Genomic DNA, 16,350 nt, shown 5'->3' with positions numbered 1-16,350 from the left:
CATTGCAATTCTGAAAACTCTAAACACTTTGTTTCCTCTATTGGTTAAAATTAAATATGGTTGCCATGTTGTCTGCCCAACAGAGTAATAACTTTGCCAACTCATCCAGTAAGGTAATAGAATGTATAGATCATGTAAATTGCTCAACAGGGTGGCCATTTACTTCATATGTTCAAATTCAATTGATAGTTTAATTACAGTGAGTAACGATGATCTTAAGGAATCTGGGAGTTCTATTCATGCAGTAGGTAGCAGAAATTTAATGCACCCTGGTCCAAGTTATCATGTGTTAGACAGGAGACCATGTTATGAATCTGTGCACCATACTTGTGATTTGGAGGGGGAATTAACCCAAAATGTATAACATAATTCAAATTAGTGCTGAGATTTTCCTACAAATTTTCAATACAGCAGCATATTACAGACATTTGAGGCACAAACATACAATTGCAGGTCTTTGCTCTATAAGAACATAAACTGGTCATGCCTATTCATACAAAATGTTCACTGGGAACCAACCCAACAAGCCAGAATGCATAACACTCAGGAATTTAGTCAACGGTGCAAAAAGAAAAGTAATTGAAGCTAAGAATGTAGCTGAACAGAGCGAGCACCATGGTGAACAGTTCAAAGTCCAGTTGATGCTCACCGCTGCTTATTGTATTCAGTATTTTGGCTGAGTCGATGAGACTAACGTTCTGATCCCAAGCACGGTCTGGAGGAGTAAACATGAGAAAACTACCTGCGCAGAGCAGCCAAAACAAGATAATTGGTTTAGCAGTGTGGAATTGGAAAGATGAGAAGCAAAGCTAACTAAACAAAAAAATACACTATTGGGGTAGCGTAGTGGTTATGCTACTAGGCTCATAATCCAGAGGTCTGAATTAATAACCCGGAGACATGAGTTCAAATCCCACATGGCAGCTGGGGAATTTAAATTCGATTAATTAAGCAAATATGAAATTTTAAAAATCTGGTATTTGTAATTGTGACCGTGAAACTATTGAACTCTTGTAAAAACACATTTAGTTCAGTAATTGCTCTTTAGGAGAGGAAATCTGCCAGCCTTATCCAGCCTGGCCTACATGTGACTCTAGAACCACAGCGTGATTCTTAACAGCCCTCTGAAGTAGCTCACCACCACCTCCTGAAGGGCAAGTATGGGTGGACAATAAACACTGGCCTTGCCAGCAACATCCACATTTTGTGAATGAATAAAAACAAGTTCTGTCATAACCCAAGCTCTGCAAATGGCACAGCTAGTTAATTTCATACTGTTTTTATGAAAGGAATAAAGCCATGGGGGAAATGACCAGAAATAATCCTGTTACTAAGAGAGATACCGTTCCATCCATCTGACAGAAAAGGTTGTAAATTTTCAACAATGAAGGATTGCTGTTCTAAAGCTGGCCATCATATCAAATGTTCTAAGCTGCAGTCATCGTGCTTTGCAATTCTGAGAAATACAAGGAAAATAGAAATCTCAACAATGTCTTCAAAATAAACACTTTCTATTTTCAAACAGTAGGCGCGTGACAGAATTCAAACATATCAAACAAGCAAGCTCTACATACCTTCTTTCAATGTGCAGTAATCAATGCGGTATTTTGTTATTTTACCATGGCTGAGCTCTGGAGAAAGAGGAAGCCATGTCACCCGAATATCAGTGAGGGTAGGAATCGACAAGGACAGCTGAGGAGCAGTACTTGGGACTGTTGACAAATACAAAGAAAGCATAAGAACAAATAAAGTGGCAGGGGTTGGAGGAAGAATTCCACAAAATTCCCTCAGACTAGGTTTAACAATGAAACAGAGCTCACTTGTAACATTAATTCAAAGTCAAAGCTTTTTTAATCACAAACAATTGCCATTTTTTTTCAATGCACTTGAATATATCTCAGCCAGTCCACAGTTAAGTAGAAGTACAGAACCTCTCCAGACATGGAAAGAAAAATCATCTCTTGGAAGATGCACAGGTTAACACAAATCCATAGTACTCAGTGGATGGCACTGCAGAATATTTAAACCTGTTAAACACGACTAAAGGGTGTAGAGAATGAAAAGAAGAACCTTAGTTACGGCAGAAGGCGAAGCTAACAACCGGAAGTAGGGAGGTCATGTTGGAGTTGTATAGAACCTTGGTGAGGCCACAGCTGGAGTACTGTGTGCAGTTCTGGTCGCCACATTATAGGAAGGATGTGATTGCACTGGAGGGGATGCAGAGGAGATTCACCAGGATGTTGCCTGGGATGAAACATTTAAGTTATGAAGAGAGGTTGGATAGATTTGGGTTGTTTTCCTTGGAGCAGAGAAGACTGAGGGGCAACCTGATTGAGGTGTACAGGATTATGAGGGGCATAGACAGGGTGGACAGGGAGCAACTGTCCCCCTTAGTTGAAGGGTCAGTCACAAGGGGACATAAGTTCAAGGTGAGGAGCAGGAGGTTTAGGGGGGATGTGAGGAAAAATTTTTTACCGAGAGGGTGGTGACGGTCTGGAATGCGCTGCCTGGGAGGGTGGTGGAGGCGGGTTGTCTCACATCCTTTAAAAAGTACCTGGATGAGCACTTGGCACGTCACAACATTCAAGGCTATGGGCCAAGTGCAAGTAAATGGGATTAGGTAGGGAGGTCAGGTGTTTCTCACATGTCGGTGCAGACTCGATGGGCCGAAGGGCCTCTTCTGCACTGTGTGATTCTGTGACAGTTTTCTTCAAAATGCTGACCACAGGTCCAATAATTTTGGGGCAGGAGAAGATCTTGTGATCACTGATTGAGTTTGCTTCACTGATCTAGTGTAAGTTTTAATAAGATGAATTGGAGAATCTTTTTTCTACAATGTGATTGAATAGATTTTGTTTTGCTAGAGTGCAGCTAAATAATTTTCTTTTGATGCAGTACAACTGTGGGCAAAATTTAAATTGGGGAGGAATAATACAACTGATAAACAAAAGGTAGAAAATAACCAGTGAGGAAAGAAGAAAAAGATGGTGAGAAACAAAGTTGATGCTGGTCAACGTGACAGTCAGAAAGTAGTGGTAAAAATAAACAATATGCTGGTACAGGAACAGTCTCTGAAAACCTGCAACCTCAGGTCTGAATCCGTGCTGGATTTGGATCCTGCCAGTTTTTGGGCCGGGCAGATTGACCCTTGACCCCACCTGACTCAATCAGACTGCAGGAAAAGATCGGCGCGCGAAGCCGCTAACTAGTCTGGTGCACCAATGCAGCATCTAGCCAAACAAGCCGGTAAGTTGTTTTACTCGTTTAGTAAGAATTAAAATTCATGCATGGCAGCTTATAAAAACGTCTGGTTTTTGGACAATTAAGGTTTTCGGAAAGCCAGATTTGAGACACCATACCTGTAATATTACGAATGTATTTTTCTTCCCCCCTATAGCAAATCCCAACCAGACGGGATACACTGCAGACGATGCAGACTTAGATTACTGCAACCTAAACTTGATTTTTTTCAGGTTCGTAAAACCTTTCTCTCCAAACTTGACCTAAAAATATCTACCCAATCTCACTCCAACAGAAGCAAATTTGGCTAATTACAGCAGGAAAAAAAATCACTGGGATGCACCCACCATAACACTTGCCATCATGCTGCGACTTTTGTTAAGTGTTGTTTTAAATGTCATGACTGAACTGAACAGATCATCACATACTTGCAATCTCAGTGCAGAGATGCCTCAGCTTTGACAAGCTTTACGGAGGCCATCGTAACCACTTTCCCCTATATCCTGCAACTAGGTTTAACTTTCATTTAATTTACATTTTCTTTCTTTTGTATCCACTGGAAAATGATAAATGGTTAGAAAAAAAACACTTAAATGGCTGTTAAATGAATACATCTAATTTAAATTTGTCCAAATGACTCTTAGTACCAAAAATAATCCCAAACAGGAAGGGTGATGTGAAGCCCATGCCACCCAAATATAAACTCACATTATCATAAATTAAAACTTCAAGGCAAAGATAAGCACACTTCTCCACTTTAAATTCACAGAACATTGACCCAGTGATAATTTCATAACTTATAATACTGAATATTTCATGATATGATGCAAGGTGGAGGCCCATATTTGTCACATTTTGTCTTTGTCAGTTCCATTTGCTTCAGTTATAGATATGGTCATTGGCGTCAACATACAACCTAAGAGGAATAGCTTCTTATTTTTGAAGGCTTGAGCTGAAAAGGTTAGCCCCTACACAATAGTTTCTGGAGTTCTAACTTGGGTTCATAGGAAACATGAATAAGAAAGAAAGCCAAGATCAGGTCACTTATAATAAAAGAGGTTAATATTCTGATGCCTGTCTAATATAGGATATTCCTCAAGACTTTACCTCAAACTTTGATCACCAGAAGTTCAAAATCAGCATCAAGAGTGTTTAGCTGAGACATGAGAACTGTTAAGAGTGGCCAAGTCCTAAGTTTTCTACAATATGGGAACAGGCTAGATGATGCACCTGCATTTGCAACATCACCAGAATATTTCTTATGGATGCTCAGCAGAACCTTTCAAGATATTCTCTGTACATGAGTGCAAGCTAAGAAATGAAAAAGAATACAGGTTCCACTATCAGTACTTTTTGGATAAGATCAATGAATTTTTTGTGCAAAATGTCTACAGAATTTTTGTCCATTCACAAAGAGCACTAATACAACTATGTGGTCAATAGTTCATAAGTAACTCTTTTATTCTGAAATCTTTCAGGAATTTAGTTCATTGAAAGAATGGTATTTAAAGGTTCTTACTTCTGATATGTAGAATATCTGGAGGTTATTAAATTATGACCAACTGTTCAAATTGTCAAGTTTTAACTTGAGAAATGTTTTTGGTTTCCTTTGAAGAAACCAGACTGATTCAAAAGGTATGCATCCATTAAATAAATTGATCTAGATTGAAATACAGATATGCTCAAACATTTTCTCCCATTTTCATCAAAAAAATTGTGAACAAACCGAAACTAAAAACAAAACTGAAGTTGTGGAAGTAGTAATACAGATAGTAAAAGGGAGGCAGCTTAGTATCTTATCAGGTTAATATCTGATCCAGAATGTGCAAAGTTCATTCCCCATCCCTGTGGAAAAAGCAAAGATTGGCAAACAATGGAAAGCAAGCTGCAAAACATGTTCAAAGACAACTTATATAGCCTTTAATGTAGAAAAGGGTCCCAAATGCTTGCTTAATTTTTAAAATTAAAGTTTCTACACAATCGCATAATCTCTCAAAATCTGAGCCAAAATTTTTACTTTCTCTGGGTCCTTTAGATCAATCCACTTGAAGTCACTCAATTTTGGTTCTCTAACTCCCTGGCTGCACACAGTGAATTATCTCCTCCATTTCAAGCTGAATTCATGACAGAGATTCATATTCATCTTTGCCCTTTAGATCCACAAAAAGCCCACTTTCTTCTTCTATGCGCTGCAATCACATTCACTCCTGATGCCCTTCAACTGTGCCAGAAGTGTTCAAGCACCTGCCCTTGTGGGTTCCCTGAATGAATATTGAGCCATGGTCTGATTCAGGATATAGCTACCAGTGGCAACAGTGCCAAATGCAGCCTTTTTGAGATTCTACAGCCCAAAGAATTCAAACAGGACAAACCAATCAAGAAATTAAGAGACCGTTTTACAAATATACCCTAGCAACAGGGAGCCTTGCCTGCATGAGGAAATTAGGGGTGCACAACCCATGATTTTCCATTCACTAAAACTGATCAGGCTTTTTGAGCCCAGTTTCTTTGTCTTCAACTGCATTTGTGTACACTATCTAACCACATGATCATACATTCACTCCTCCACCTTGATATTCTCCCCTACTTACTTCGAGGATGAACCCCCAATCTCTTAGTGACTCCTCCATCTAATTCATAATTCATGTTTCTTGCCTGGAATCGTATTTTATCACCTATACCCAAGATTTTCTCTCCATACCCAGTTCATCAGGATACACACACACTTCCTAGGTTCATGCTCACCCCACACTGCCAAGTTCCAGATAGCCCATCACTCCAGACTTGCACTCACAATGGTCCACAATTCCAAACATTTAGTCCAGTCCTATCCCAGACTTACTTTTACACAGACATAATCACATATCTTGGTAAATTTTCGAGTCTTTTCTACATGCTTCACTCAATATTTTCAGTCTCCTTGTCTTAGATCCCTATTGTAGGCCAGTCCTAACTCCCTATGCCTAAGTCTTCAAGAGCATTTACACTATACTGGAGATCTAGATAAGCTTTCAGTAATTTGCCTAGGATAATGAACAGAACAACTTATCCATTAATTATTAACTACTGGAATTATCATATGCATTCACCTTACATCTCAATGTAACTTTAAATTAAGAAAATATATTTTACAAGAGATAAACAAGCAAATAACTACTAATTTAAGATATTTACATGCAAACTCCTATCCAATTCCTGGAAACCATTGTAAGTCAGAATCACATGCTATATTATTAACTTTTCTTTTGCTACAAGGTTCAATCAGCTACAAGTTCTTAAACAGAAAGCTATTTTTGGGGCTCCCTGGATTTAAATGCTATTGTCAGGTTCAAAAATAAAGGCTACCATACATGTAACATGAACAAATCTTTATCCGTGCTTGCTCAAAAGAAGGTGCAGATGGCTTTTAAATTTAGCGTGGATTTAAAGGAACTGTCACCAAGTCAAAACTAGGAAAACTAGACCCCTATGCCTTCATGTCATTGATCCTACAAGCTTCACACCCCTTAGCATGATCTTCTTCATGACATTTGAATTCAGCTAATATCCTAATTTTGCATGTACTGTGTACTTTTCAAGATCCCCTGGCATAATGCCTGGTCCTTCCACCTCTTAATACTTAGTAAAAAAGATCTCGTTTGTTGGTGAAGATTGCTTATCAGTTGGGAGCATTTTTCAATGGTCAAAACATATCCACGTAAAAGCCAATTCTCCCCTTTCCCTCACCTTATTCCATGTCTTAATCGGCAATGGTCAATAAGTGAGTTCTCCATGAACATTTAAATGAAATTATGTTGTACTGATTCGTCATACCCTTTATATAATTTTTTAATAGGTTAATTAATAGCAATCCTGACCTCAGTCTTACGCTGAAGCCCTTGAAATATATATAAAATGGACTCATAAGCAAACAACAGTAACAATTGCGCATTTTTTTCTTTTGATTTACTGTAGTAGAGAGAAATCTTTTCGTAAAATGTTAACCATTCAAGTTAGCCTAAATATATAATGACCTATTTAAATGTATCCATTCTCTTAAGGATTCACTATACCATAATAGGTGTCAGCTGTGGTTCAGTTGTAACACTTTGGTCTCCAATCACATTCCAGAGTTTTGTGGTTATCACAGATACAGCAACTTTACGCCCTTCCAAGTGCTGCAATGCCGAGTCACTCTGAGATACCAGCATAGTGAAGGAAAATCACCTCAGACGGTGACTACCTGATTTCTGTATTTAACTGCGTATGTTCAGTCACTGCAAGTAGTTGCTCAATTTATTCTTTGATGACAGCGAGTGCTCTTCATTATTTTTAACCACCCAGTCCAGGCGATAATCTAGTCTAACACTTAAATGCAATATTGAGTGAGTGCTGCATTGTTGGCGTTACCAATTTATACCACCTGTCCTGTAATTTGTATAATTCTGTACTTATTAACCATGGTGCATTTCAATAATCTCAGAGTAATACTTACCTGAAGGTGGAAACATACATAATCAAAGAAAGAGCCTCATTGTGAATCGAATACAGACAACCTATAAGCAGCTGATGGGACTTTTCAACACCCTGACAGGATCATACCATTAAAAATCATCGACATCTATAATATCCAAAAGAGCAAAACAAATACATTACCCACAGTCCTTACCATCTTCCATAGTTTGCACAATCACAGAGTGTGAGGTCCTACTGGCACCAAGTTGGGAGTAAGCAACAACGTAAAAGGTATAGTTAGTGTTTGGTTGCAAATCTTTTACTTGAAGCTCTGTAGTGTCATTATTCACTGCAAACTGGTATTCAACATTGTTTGTACCTGTAGGAAAAAAAACCACGTAACCAGCGGCTGAACTGATCAATGATGAAGAACGACAAATACTATAACACAAATAAGCTACACTATTGATTTGCATTTGAACTTCGTGAAGGTCAGTTTGAGATTTAATTTAGCATGAACTAGTGAAATATATGTGAAATATATTTAATTTAATTTAGCATGAACTAGTGAAATATAAGTGAAATATATTCAGTGTCAAATACACTGAACAGCATGGGATGGGGAAAGGATTCTATGATAGTTTTCACAGCATGTCACTTAAATGATTTTTTAATATTCCAAAAAACAGTTTTTTCTTTCAACGTTTCCTTTTAATTGTATTGGCACCATTTACATTTAAAGATTTCAACCAGTCACTTCATAGTATTAAGTTCTCTCTCAGGATCAGGGTTTTTGGCTTCAAATCTGCGTAAGTATGGCCAATACCTAATTCCTATAGCACTATGTGCTCTGAATTCCACGACAGCTAAAGTAAACACACTTGCTACAATAATATTGATGTGTATCGCTTATTATTAACTGGATAATAGATGGCCCACTTCCATTGTTTGACAGGCAAATTCTGGACAGTGTAGTAAAAATAGTCATGCCAAGCTGAGTGTTTATTTGGACATAACACTATGATCTATTTGAAGCTCTTCAGTTAGTTATCTTCCTAAATTTTACAATTTTTGTTCAATTTCTTTCTGGCACCCAAGAATTTCCTATCAGCATAACTAGACTACAAACTGGCAATTGAAACAATTCAGCTGCAGAGCTAATTGGCTATTTGGAGACACAGCACCTTGTGTTTGATCAGCTGGATGAAAATTTACCATCTACCTCAGTTTTGTACTAGTAACCTTTAAAATCACCCATAAGAACAATTTAAGCACTAGTTTGCTGGCTTGAGAAAAGTTAGTTCGATAATGAGTTGCTTCATGCCTGGATATAAAACACAAATTTTTGAGCCCTTACCCACTGCCTTTTGATAGTGAAGAGAGAATCCAATAATTTGTTCGCTGTTGTGTTCTGGGCGTTCCCAGGATACCAATACTGCAGTACTTGATAGAGATGTGGCAGACACACTTTTGGGAGCACTGGGCAAACCCTCTCGAACTGTTACAGCAAGTTTGGCTGTAGTGCACGCCATTCCAAGTCTGTTCTCTGCAATACACTGGTAGTAAGCAGCATCCTCCAATCCAATCTGATTAATCACTAAACTGCCACTGTACTGGATCTTCACACGGCCATTGGACATGATGTCCTCTCCATTTTTCAGCCATCGAATTTTAGGGGTAGGTTCACCTTCAGCTTTACAGGCAAATCTGGCAGTGCTAGCTCGAATCCTAGAAATTGTCTCTGGAAATTGTGTAATCATTGGTGGGGCTGGAAAAGAAAAATGGAATTTCAGAAACTTCTTTCAAACGCTTGAGTTTGAAATGACCGTCAATGTACCAACCTAGGTTCACAAAATAATCCATCTTTATAACGTTTCTAATGCCAAAACAATTAAGAACTAAATCAAATCTTGATTAATATGCAGAATCATTGAAGAAAATGGGAAACTTAAAAACATGATTGTATTTTTCCATAATATTTATTATGACAGTCTAGTTCTTAAACACAAATTAAAGTTTACAATTAATTTTCTAATTTCCCATTTTGTTAGATATAGCCTACTTTGAAAATTAAAATAATAGTTTTCTTTTAAACACATGTGCATTTGCTTTTGCATTTCATACAGCTGAAATTATACATCACATAAAATACTCTAGTATACAAATGCAAACACACACGCACCTAGCACTCGCAACTCAGCAGCAGCAGTGACAAACTGTCGGGTCCGGGGTTTATTGGCACGGCAGACATATACACCAGAGTGAAACGGCTGTGTATGAGCAATCATAAGATTTGCCCTTCCAACTACGATGACATCAGTAGCAATGGGTTTACCATCTACACATAAAAAAGTGAAAAACAATCAGTTACATAAAAAGGAGCAGCTTCTGTTAGAACAAGCTCCACCAACAGACAAAAAGAGTCAATCTACTTACTGTGCCGATCTTAAAATGTTTGAGACTCATGCCAGGCTGATAGAGGCATTAAAACCAGCTGGTTTATTTACAGTTCTGCCATTTTCAATTGAAAAACACTACAAAAAGTGCCAGCTGACCCACAGAAGCCCCTATTCATGGTTGTCAACTGAAAGGATAACTGAATGATGCAGGGCTATGGTGAAAATCAGGGGAGTGGCACTAGGTAAATTGCTCCAGTGGCACAACTGGCACAGACAAAATGAGCCAAGTGGCCTCCTTCTGTTCTGCAACTATTCTGTGATTCTGTGAAAATGTTTTTCACCATACCCATGTAAAGAAAAAAGATAAAACCCAAAGATTCATTTATGGTGATTATATTCAAATTTATACATTGCCTCATCGTATCAAAAAGTTACATTATACTTTATAAAATTGATAACTTACGGGCTGCAGTAATCGTTATCCAGACAATGAAAAGCATTAGTGAAAATTATTGCAACATTGCTATGATTCACCAATACAGCATCATATTATTTAATCTTGAAAATACAAGCTTCATATAGGAAATGTTTGAAAAGATAGTTGGTCCAGGAATTACAGAATGCCATAGGCTTGCCTGCAATCTCAAGATATCCAATTGGAAATTACTTCTACTTACACTGATCTACTTGTAAAAGATAGCTTAACTCATGCCAATTGCAAAAAGGCAGTTATTCCCTCTACATAAAAGCTGCATTTGTGTCCATGTTGTCTGTGCAATCAAATAATACATTAAAATACAATGTAGAGAGTTCTTGTTTCATTTATTATTGAGCACCAGTAAGTCAAAAAATCATTTGTATTTGTGCATAATTTTGCATGCCAGGAAGTTATTTGATAATGTCTTTTGAAGAGTCAGGTTAACCTTCAGTGTCTTGACTTTTGATTGGCTAATGAAACGCTTTGCAACTGGCCTTTAAATTAAATGAATTAGTAAATAAATGAATAAATAAATATATTAATTAAATACACTTAATTTAGTAAAATGTTTCTCCCTAGACGGGTGTATCTACCCAGTATTAAGCAATGCATAATTTCTGCCACTGGAGGTCTCAAGTGAGCATTATAACTCCTCCAACACTGTCAAAACTTCAGAACTGTAACATTTTAAATTACTAAATGTTTTCGGCTGAGTATGTGTGAGGCTAAAAGCGATCATCTTGTTTAATCTTGCGTTGTTTGCCCTTTATTCTAAGTACCGTTCCTACCCCAATAGAAGGTTTGCTACCATTATCTTGTGTATTCTGTATTTGTTGACTTGGGACATGAATTTTTGACTCCTTGGAAGTATGGTCATCATTGTAGTGGCTTCTTGGGGGTGTGTCAGCATTTGCAAGGTCAATAACAGCTAAAAAGTTTGAAAATCAGTGATGCAGATAATTCTCGTTAACAGTAATATTGTGAATTAAGAGAACTATACACAGCAATTTACAGTTCTATTTAGAATATGGAACCAACAGTGCAGTCAGGTTGATGGGCACGTCAACTTCACCAAAAAAATTAACAGGTTAATGAAAAGGTCCACAGAAGGTTCTATGTCAATCTCTGAATGAAGCTGTTTTCCACATGCTAAAAAATTCAAACGTAAGGTCACAATGTTTTTTGGTATACAAAGCACTCATCTCATCTTTCTCAAATGGTATAAAAGTTACAAGTGTGCCTTTTACACCAGTTCAACTAATGCACTAGAAAATCGTTTAGGGTATTTTGTTCTTGGACAATCAACTCAAAGTCATGGTGGAGGCTTGGTTAATTATTAGCTTGGGTTTGGCATAATATAGAAAACAGTTACCATTTACCACAAAAAACGCCTCAAAACTAAAGGTAATTACACCATTAAGTTTGGTTGAAGAATAACATTCAGTTTTGTTGATCTCATCTTTCTAGAATACCATTCCTACCATCCTTTCGTCACAGATCCAGCCACTTCTAAACTAAATCCATCGTCTTTGGCCTCAACTGTCCTTCCTGACATCCAAAACTACAGATCATGTCAGTGTAGAGAAATGCATCCTGACGTTTCCCCTTTATAACCTTGTACCCGTTGCCTGCTGCCCCAGAATTTGAGGGATTTTAGGTTTATTTTCTCTATTCCATTAAGTATCATATGTACACTTACAAGGTCCAAACTGAGACACACTGATTGAAAAGCCCTACCTTATTACTTAATTGTATAATTTAAGGTTAAATCAAAGTGGAAGATATTGCTTGGATGATTGCTTGAGCACCTATAAATTTGGCAGGAGATGGAGGAGGAATTTGAACCTTTGCTTGACATAAGTAGCTCCAGAACACTTGTGGCATAAAACTTGTCTTAGTACATGGTGCTGACTCATGATATTCACCATCATTTAAGAGGTCAACATCAGTTGCGAAGAAAATGGTCAATTCTGCACAAACCTGGGTGAATTGCAGCTCCACCCTGACTCAAAGTTGACTGGAATTGCAAATAGGGAAAACCTATAAAGAGATACATTGACACTTGGGGGAGATGGTGTGGTGGAATTAAGAGTCAGGAGCTATACACATATAATGTTTCACTTTATGAATAAATCTAAAACTGAATAAATATCTGCTTCTGGCTGCCTACTTCAATAACTCACTGTCAGAAGTTTAACATTTATTAAGTAATGCTTTGCAGCTCATTCCTCTATCACCAGGGATCAGCCTCACTGTTCCACTCTAAACTATCTCGAGAGCCCAATGACCATTCTATCAGAGCAACCACATCTGAATACTCCATGTGCAGTCTGACCATAACGTTGTACAGTTTTGATATGCTAGATTTAAAAAGATATCCAGATCTTAGTAAAGAATACAAATTTGCACTTATAAACCATCTTTCACATCTTCACAACCAATGAATTACTTTGGAAGTAAAATCACTTTTATTATGTAGGCAAACACAGCACTTACTTGCACCTGGAAATGTCCAATAAATAGCAATGAAATAAACGACAAATTAATCTATTTTGCTCTGCTATCTGGGGAATAAATATTGACCAAGGCACCAAGAAAACGCCTTTACAGGCAAACATGGCTTCAGTTTGATCTCCTATCTAGAGGCATTGCCTTTGACAATGCAGCACTCCTTTAGTGCTGTATTTGAAGCATCAACCTCAATTATGTTCTCAAATCTTACCATGAGGCTTGAATCCATGACCTTCTGACTCAGAGACATGATTGCTAGCAGAGCCAAGCTGACAGTACACTATATTTCTTCACGTTACTTCTGAGGCAGAATGTTGGTACATTGCTGTTTTGTATTCACAAACAGTAAATAAAGTTCATAGAAATTCAGCTAGTAATTTTCATTATTAACAATTTTAATAATAAAATGATCTGAATGAAACAGACAGCACAACCACAAATCAGTCAGCACATCAGTTTTCATTCTTGCAAGGCTGATGGGAGTGGGGTAGGAAGAGGGAAGAAAAAAATCTTTAACTGGAATGGGAATGGTGCCTAAAGGAAGATGATGCACTGTAAAAACCAGAAATGTTGAGATTTAAATGGTCTCTGTCGATTTCTTTGTGGCAACCAAGATGTACAGTTCTAATATTAAACACAGTTGTCATAAAACATAGCTTCAACTCGCTTCACGAGATAACTTTATTTCTGATGAATTTTTAATTTCAACTCACCCTGCCGAATCCAAGAAACAAATGGTGTTGGATCTGCATATGCTAAGCACTCCATGATGGCAGTCTGACCAGCTGTAACAGTCACATTCTTTGGGTGGGCAACGATGACTACATCTGCAGGTATTGATTTAAATCCTAAAGAAAAAGATAGTTGGTAAAACAAATTAAGAACTTAATTAATTGATATACATGCAATGATCCTAACTCTTCCAAATGTAGGGAAAAATGCAGGAACAGCACTTTGTCAAGATATGTTATTGGAAATTATTTTAAAATAGAGTTTACAGTTTAGTGGTCTCTGTGTATGTGTGTTAATTGGATTAACACCAGCTGGTCTAGAGGCTTTGATGTATAGAGAAGTAGGTTTCAAATGGTAATTAGATAAACATGGGGAAATAGAAGGGGATGTGTAAAGGGGCAATTTGCATTTTTAAATCGACCATTCAAAAGAGGTGAAATATTACACCTAACCAGATGAAGCTCAGAAATAAATGTGTTTATGTTTTTACAAAGCTTACTGGTAAAGTGGGTATTATGAAAAGATTTTGTTAGAAGATTTAAAGTTAAAAAAAACCTAGTGGCAATGAGAATTTGCATTTAAAGAGGAAAATATGTATAAAGGTAGAGAAGACTGGTAAAAAGGAGGTATTCTAAGATCTAAAGCATCCAGCCTGTAAGCCTCAGGTCTGTCTACAAGGGCTAAGAGCTGAAAGAAACTCATTTTGAATGCGACCGTCCAGGGTATGCTTTGCCAGGGGTCAAATTAGGGGATTTTTTTAGTTACTATAGTAGTAATTTTGTAGACATATCTATGTGCTTACAATCTTTCTTGTATTAATAAATTTTTTATTTAGTTTTTTGAAAAACCTCGAGACTCAGTGTTCTTATTACTACTGAATTCAAAGACTGCATCTTGAAACATACAAATTGCAAAAATGGGTTATGACAATTCTTTCAAGTTTCCCTCTGGGATTTGAACAACTCAGCCTTTACCATCGGCTGTGTCATCATAATTTCCAGCGAAAACTCACAAAGTGCATCGTTGCAGGCATCAATTACATCAGAAAATTTTAAACCTGTTCAGCATTCTTGCAAGCAACACTCAGGTACTTAATCCCGTGTCATTATGTATCACTTCTGTTCTCCCTAGCATCACTTGCAAACACCTACACCTGTTCCTGCTCTAACACTATGAAATCCACGTGCATTGATTTTTTAAAATATACCCTACATCCCTGCGAGCCTCAACTGCAATATTTTGCAGGTACCACTGAACTTTTCCAAAAATATTAAGTTTTTGACCAGCAAATTAAGCAGCAATTCCTGTTGTCTGTCAAACTGGGAAATTGCCATTTTCTGCTGCTAAATGCATTCGATCACCATCACCACTTTGCATAAATATGGCTTTCTGAAGGAATAAACTTTGGCTTTATGGGGAAACTCATTACCTCTTAGTTTGCTCCTGCTATTCCCTGGAACCTAACACTACCGCAAAATTGAAGCAATTCCTAAGAAATTGGAGTAGGCCATTCAGCGCCTCAAGCCTGCCCCACCATTCAATGAGATCATGGCTGATCTGCCACAGGCCTCAACTCTTCTTTTATGCCAGCCCCTCATAGCCCTCAACTCCCCACCATTTCAAAAATCGACCTCCTCTTTAAATACTTTGTGATCTAGCCTCCACAACTCTGAGGTAGAGAATTCCAGAAAGTCACTGCCCTCAGAAGAAATTCCTTCGCATCTCAGTTTTAAATTAGTGTCCCCTTATTCTGTAACTATATCCCCTAGTTTGAGGTTCCCCCACTAGTGGAAACATCTCAACATCTACCCTGTCAAGCTCCCTCAGAACCAGAACATTTCAATAAGATCACCCCTCATTCTTTTAAACTCCAATGAATAAAGCCCTAACCTGTTTAGCCGTTCTTGATAAGTCAACCCCTTCATCACAGGAATCAGCCTAGTGAATCTCATTTGAACTGCCTCCAATGCCAGTATATCCTTCCTCAAATACAGTGACCAAAACTGTACACAGTGCTCCAGGTGCAGCCTCACCAACACCCTGTTCAGTTGTAACAAGACTTCCCTATTTTTAAACTCTAATCCCCTAGCATTACAGGCCAAAGTTTGCCTTCTTAATTACTTGCTGCACCTGCATGCTAACTTATTGTGTTTCATGCACAAGAACACCCAGATCCCTCTGTGCTGCACTTTTTTTTGAGTCTCTCTCTCTATTTAAATAATAGTCTGCCTTTTGATTCTTCCTATTAAAGTGCATGACCTCACACTTTCCTACACTAAACTTTATCTGCCAAGTTTTTGCCCCCTCACTCAACCTATCTATATCCCCTTGCAGATTCCTTATGTCCACATCACAACATGCCTTCCCACCTATTTTTGTATCATCAGCAAATTTGGATACATTACACTCTGCCCCCTCCTCCAAGTCATTAATATAGATGGTAAATAATTGAGGCCCTAGGACTGATCCTTGTGCCACTCCACTAGTTACATCTTTCCAACCTGAAAAAGACCCATTAATCTCAACTCTGTCTCTTGTGTGTTAACCAATCCTCAA

General features: G+C 37.8%; 1 protein-coding gene across 1 annotated transcript in view; it reads right to left on the bottom strand.

Moving 5' to 3' along the window:
* The window catches only part of igdcc4 (immunoglobulin superfamily, DCC subclass, member 4), a 140,827-nt gene that overhangs the window by 55,713 nt on the left and 68,764 nt on the right, over positions 1-16,350 (bottom strand). The window contains exons 5-9 of the mRNA XM_078529957.1: positions 13,776-13,910; positions 9,857-10,012; positions 9,032-9,442; positions 7,889-8,053; positions 1,575-1,712 (exon numbers count right to left, since the gene is read on the bottom strand). Coding sequence (XP_078386083.1) covers positions 1,575-1,712; positions 7,889-8,053; positions 9,032-9,442; positions 9,857-10,012; positions 13,776-13,910 — 1,005 coding nt within the window. The remainder of the gene's footprint in view (positions 1-1,574; positions 1,713-7,888; positions 8,054-9,031; positions 9,443-9,856; positions 10,013-13,775; positions 13,911-16,350) is intronic.

The sequence above is a fragment of the Cetorhinus maximus genome, chromosome 26, assembly GCF_964194155.1.
Source record: "Cetorhinus maximus chromosome 26, sCetMax3.hap1.1, whole genome shotgun sequence".
Taxonomy (NCBI): Eukaryota; Metazoa; Chordata; class Chondrichthyes; order Lamniformes; family Cetorhinidae; genus Cetorhinus; species Cetorhinus maximus.
This window is presented reverse-complemented; position numbering and strand designations above follow the sequence as displayed.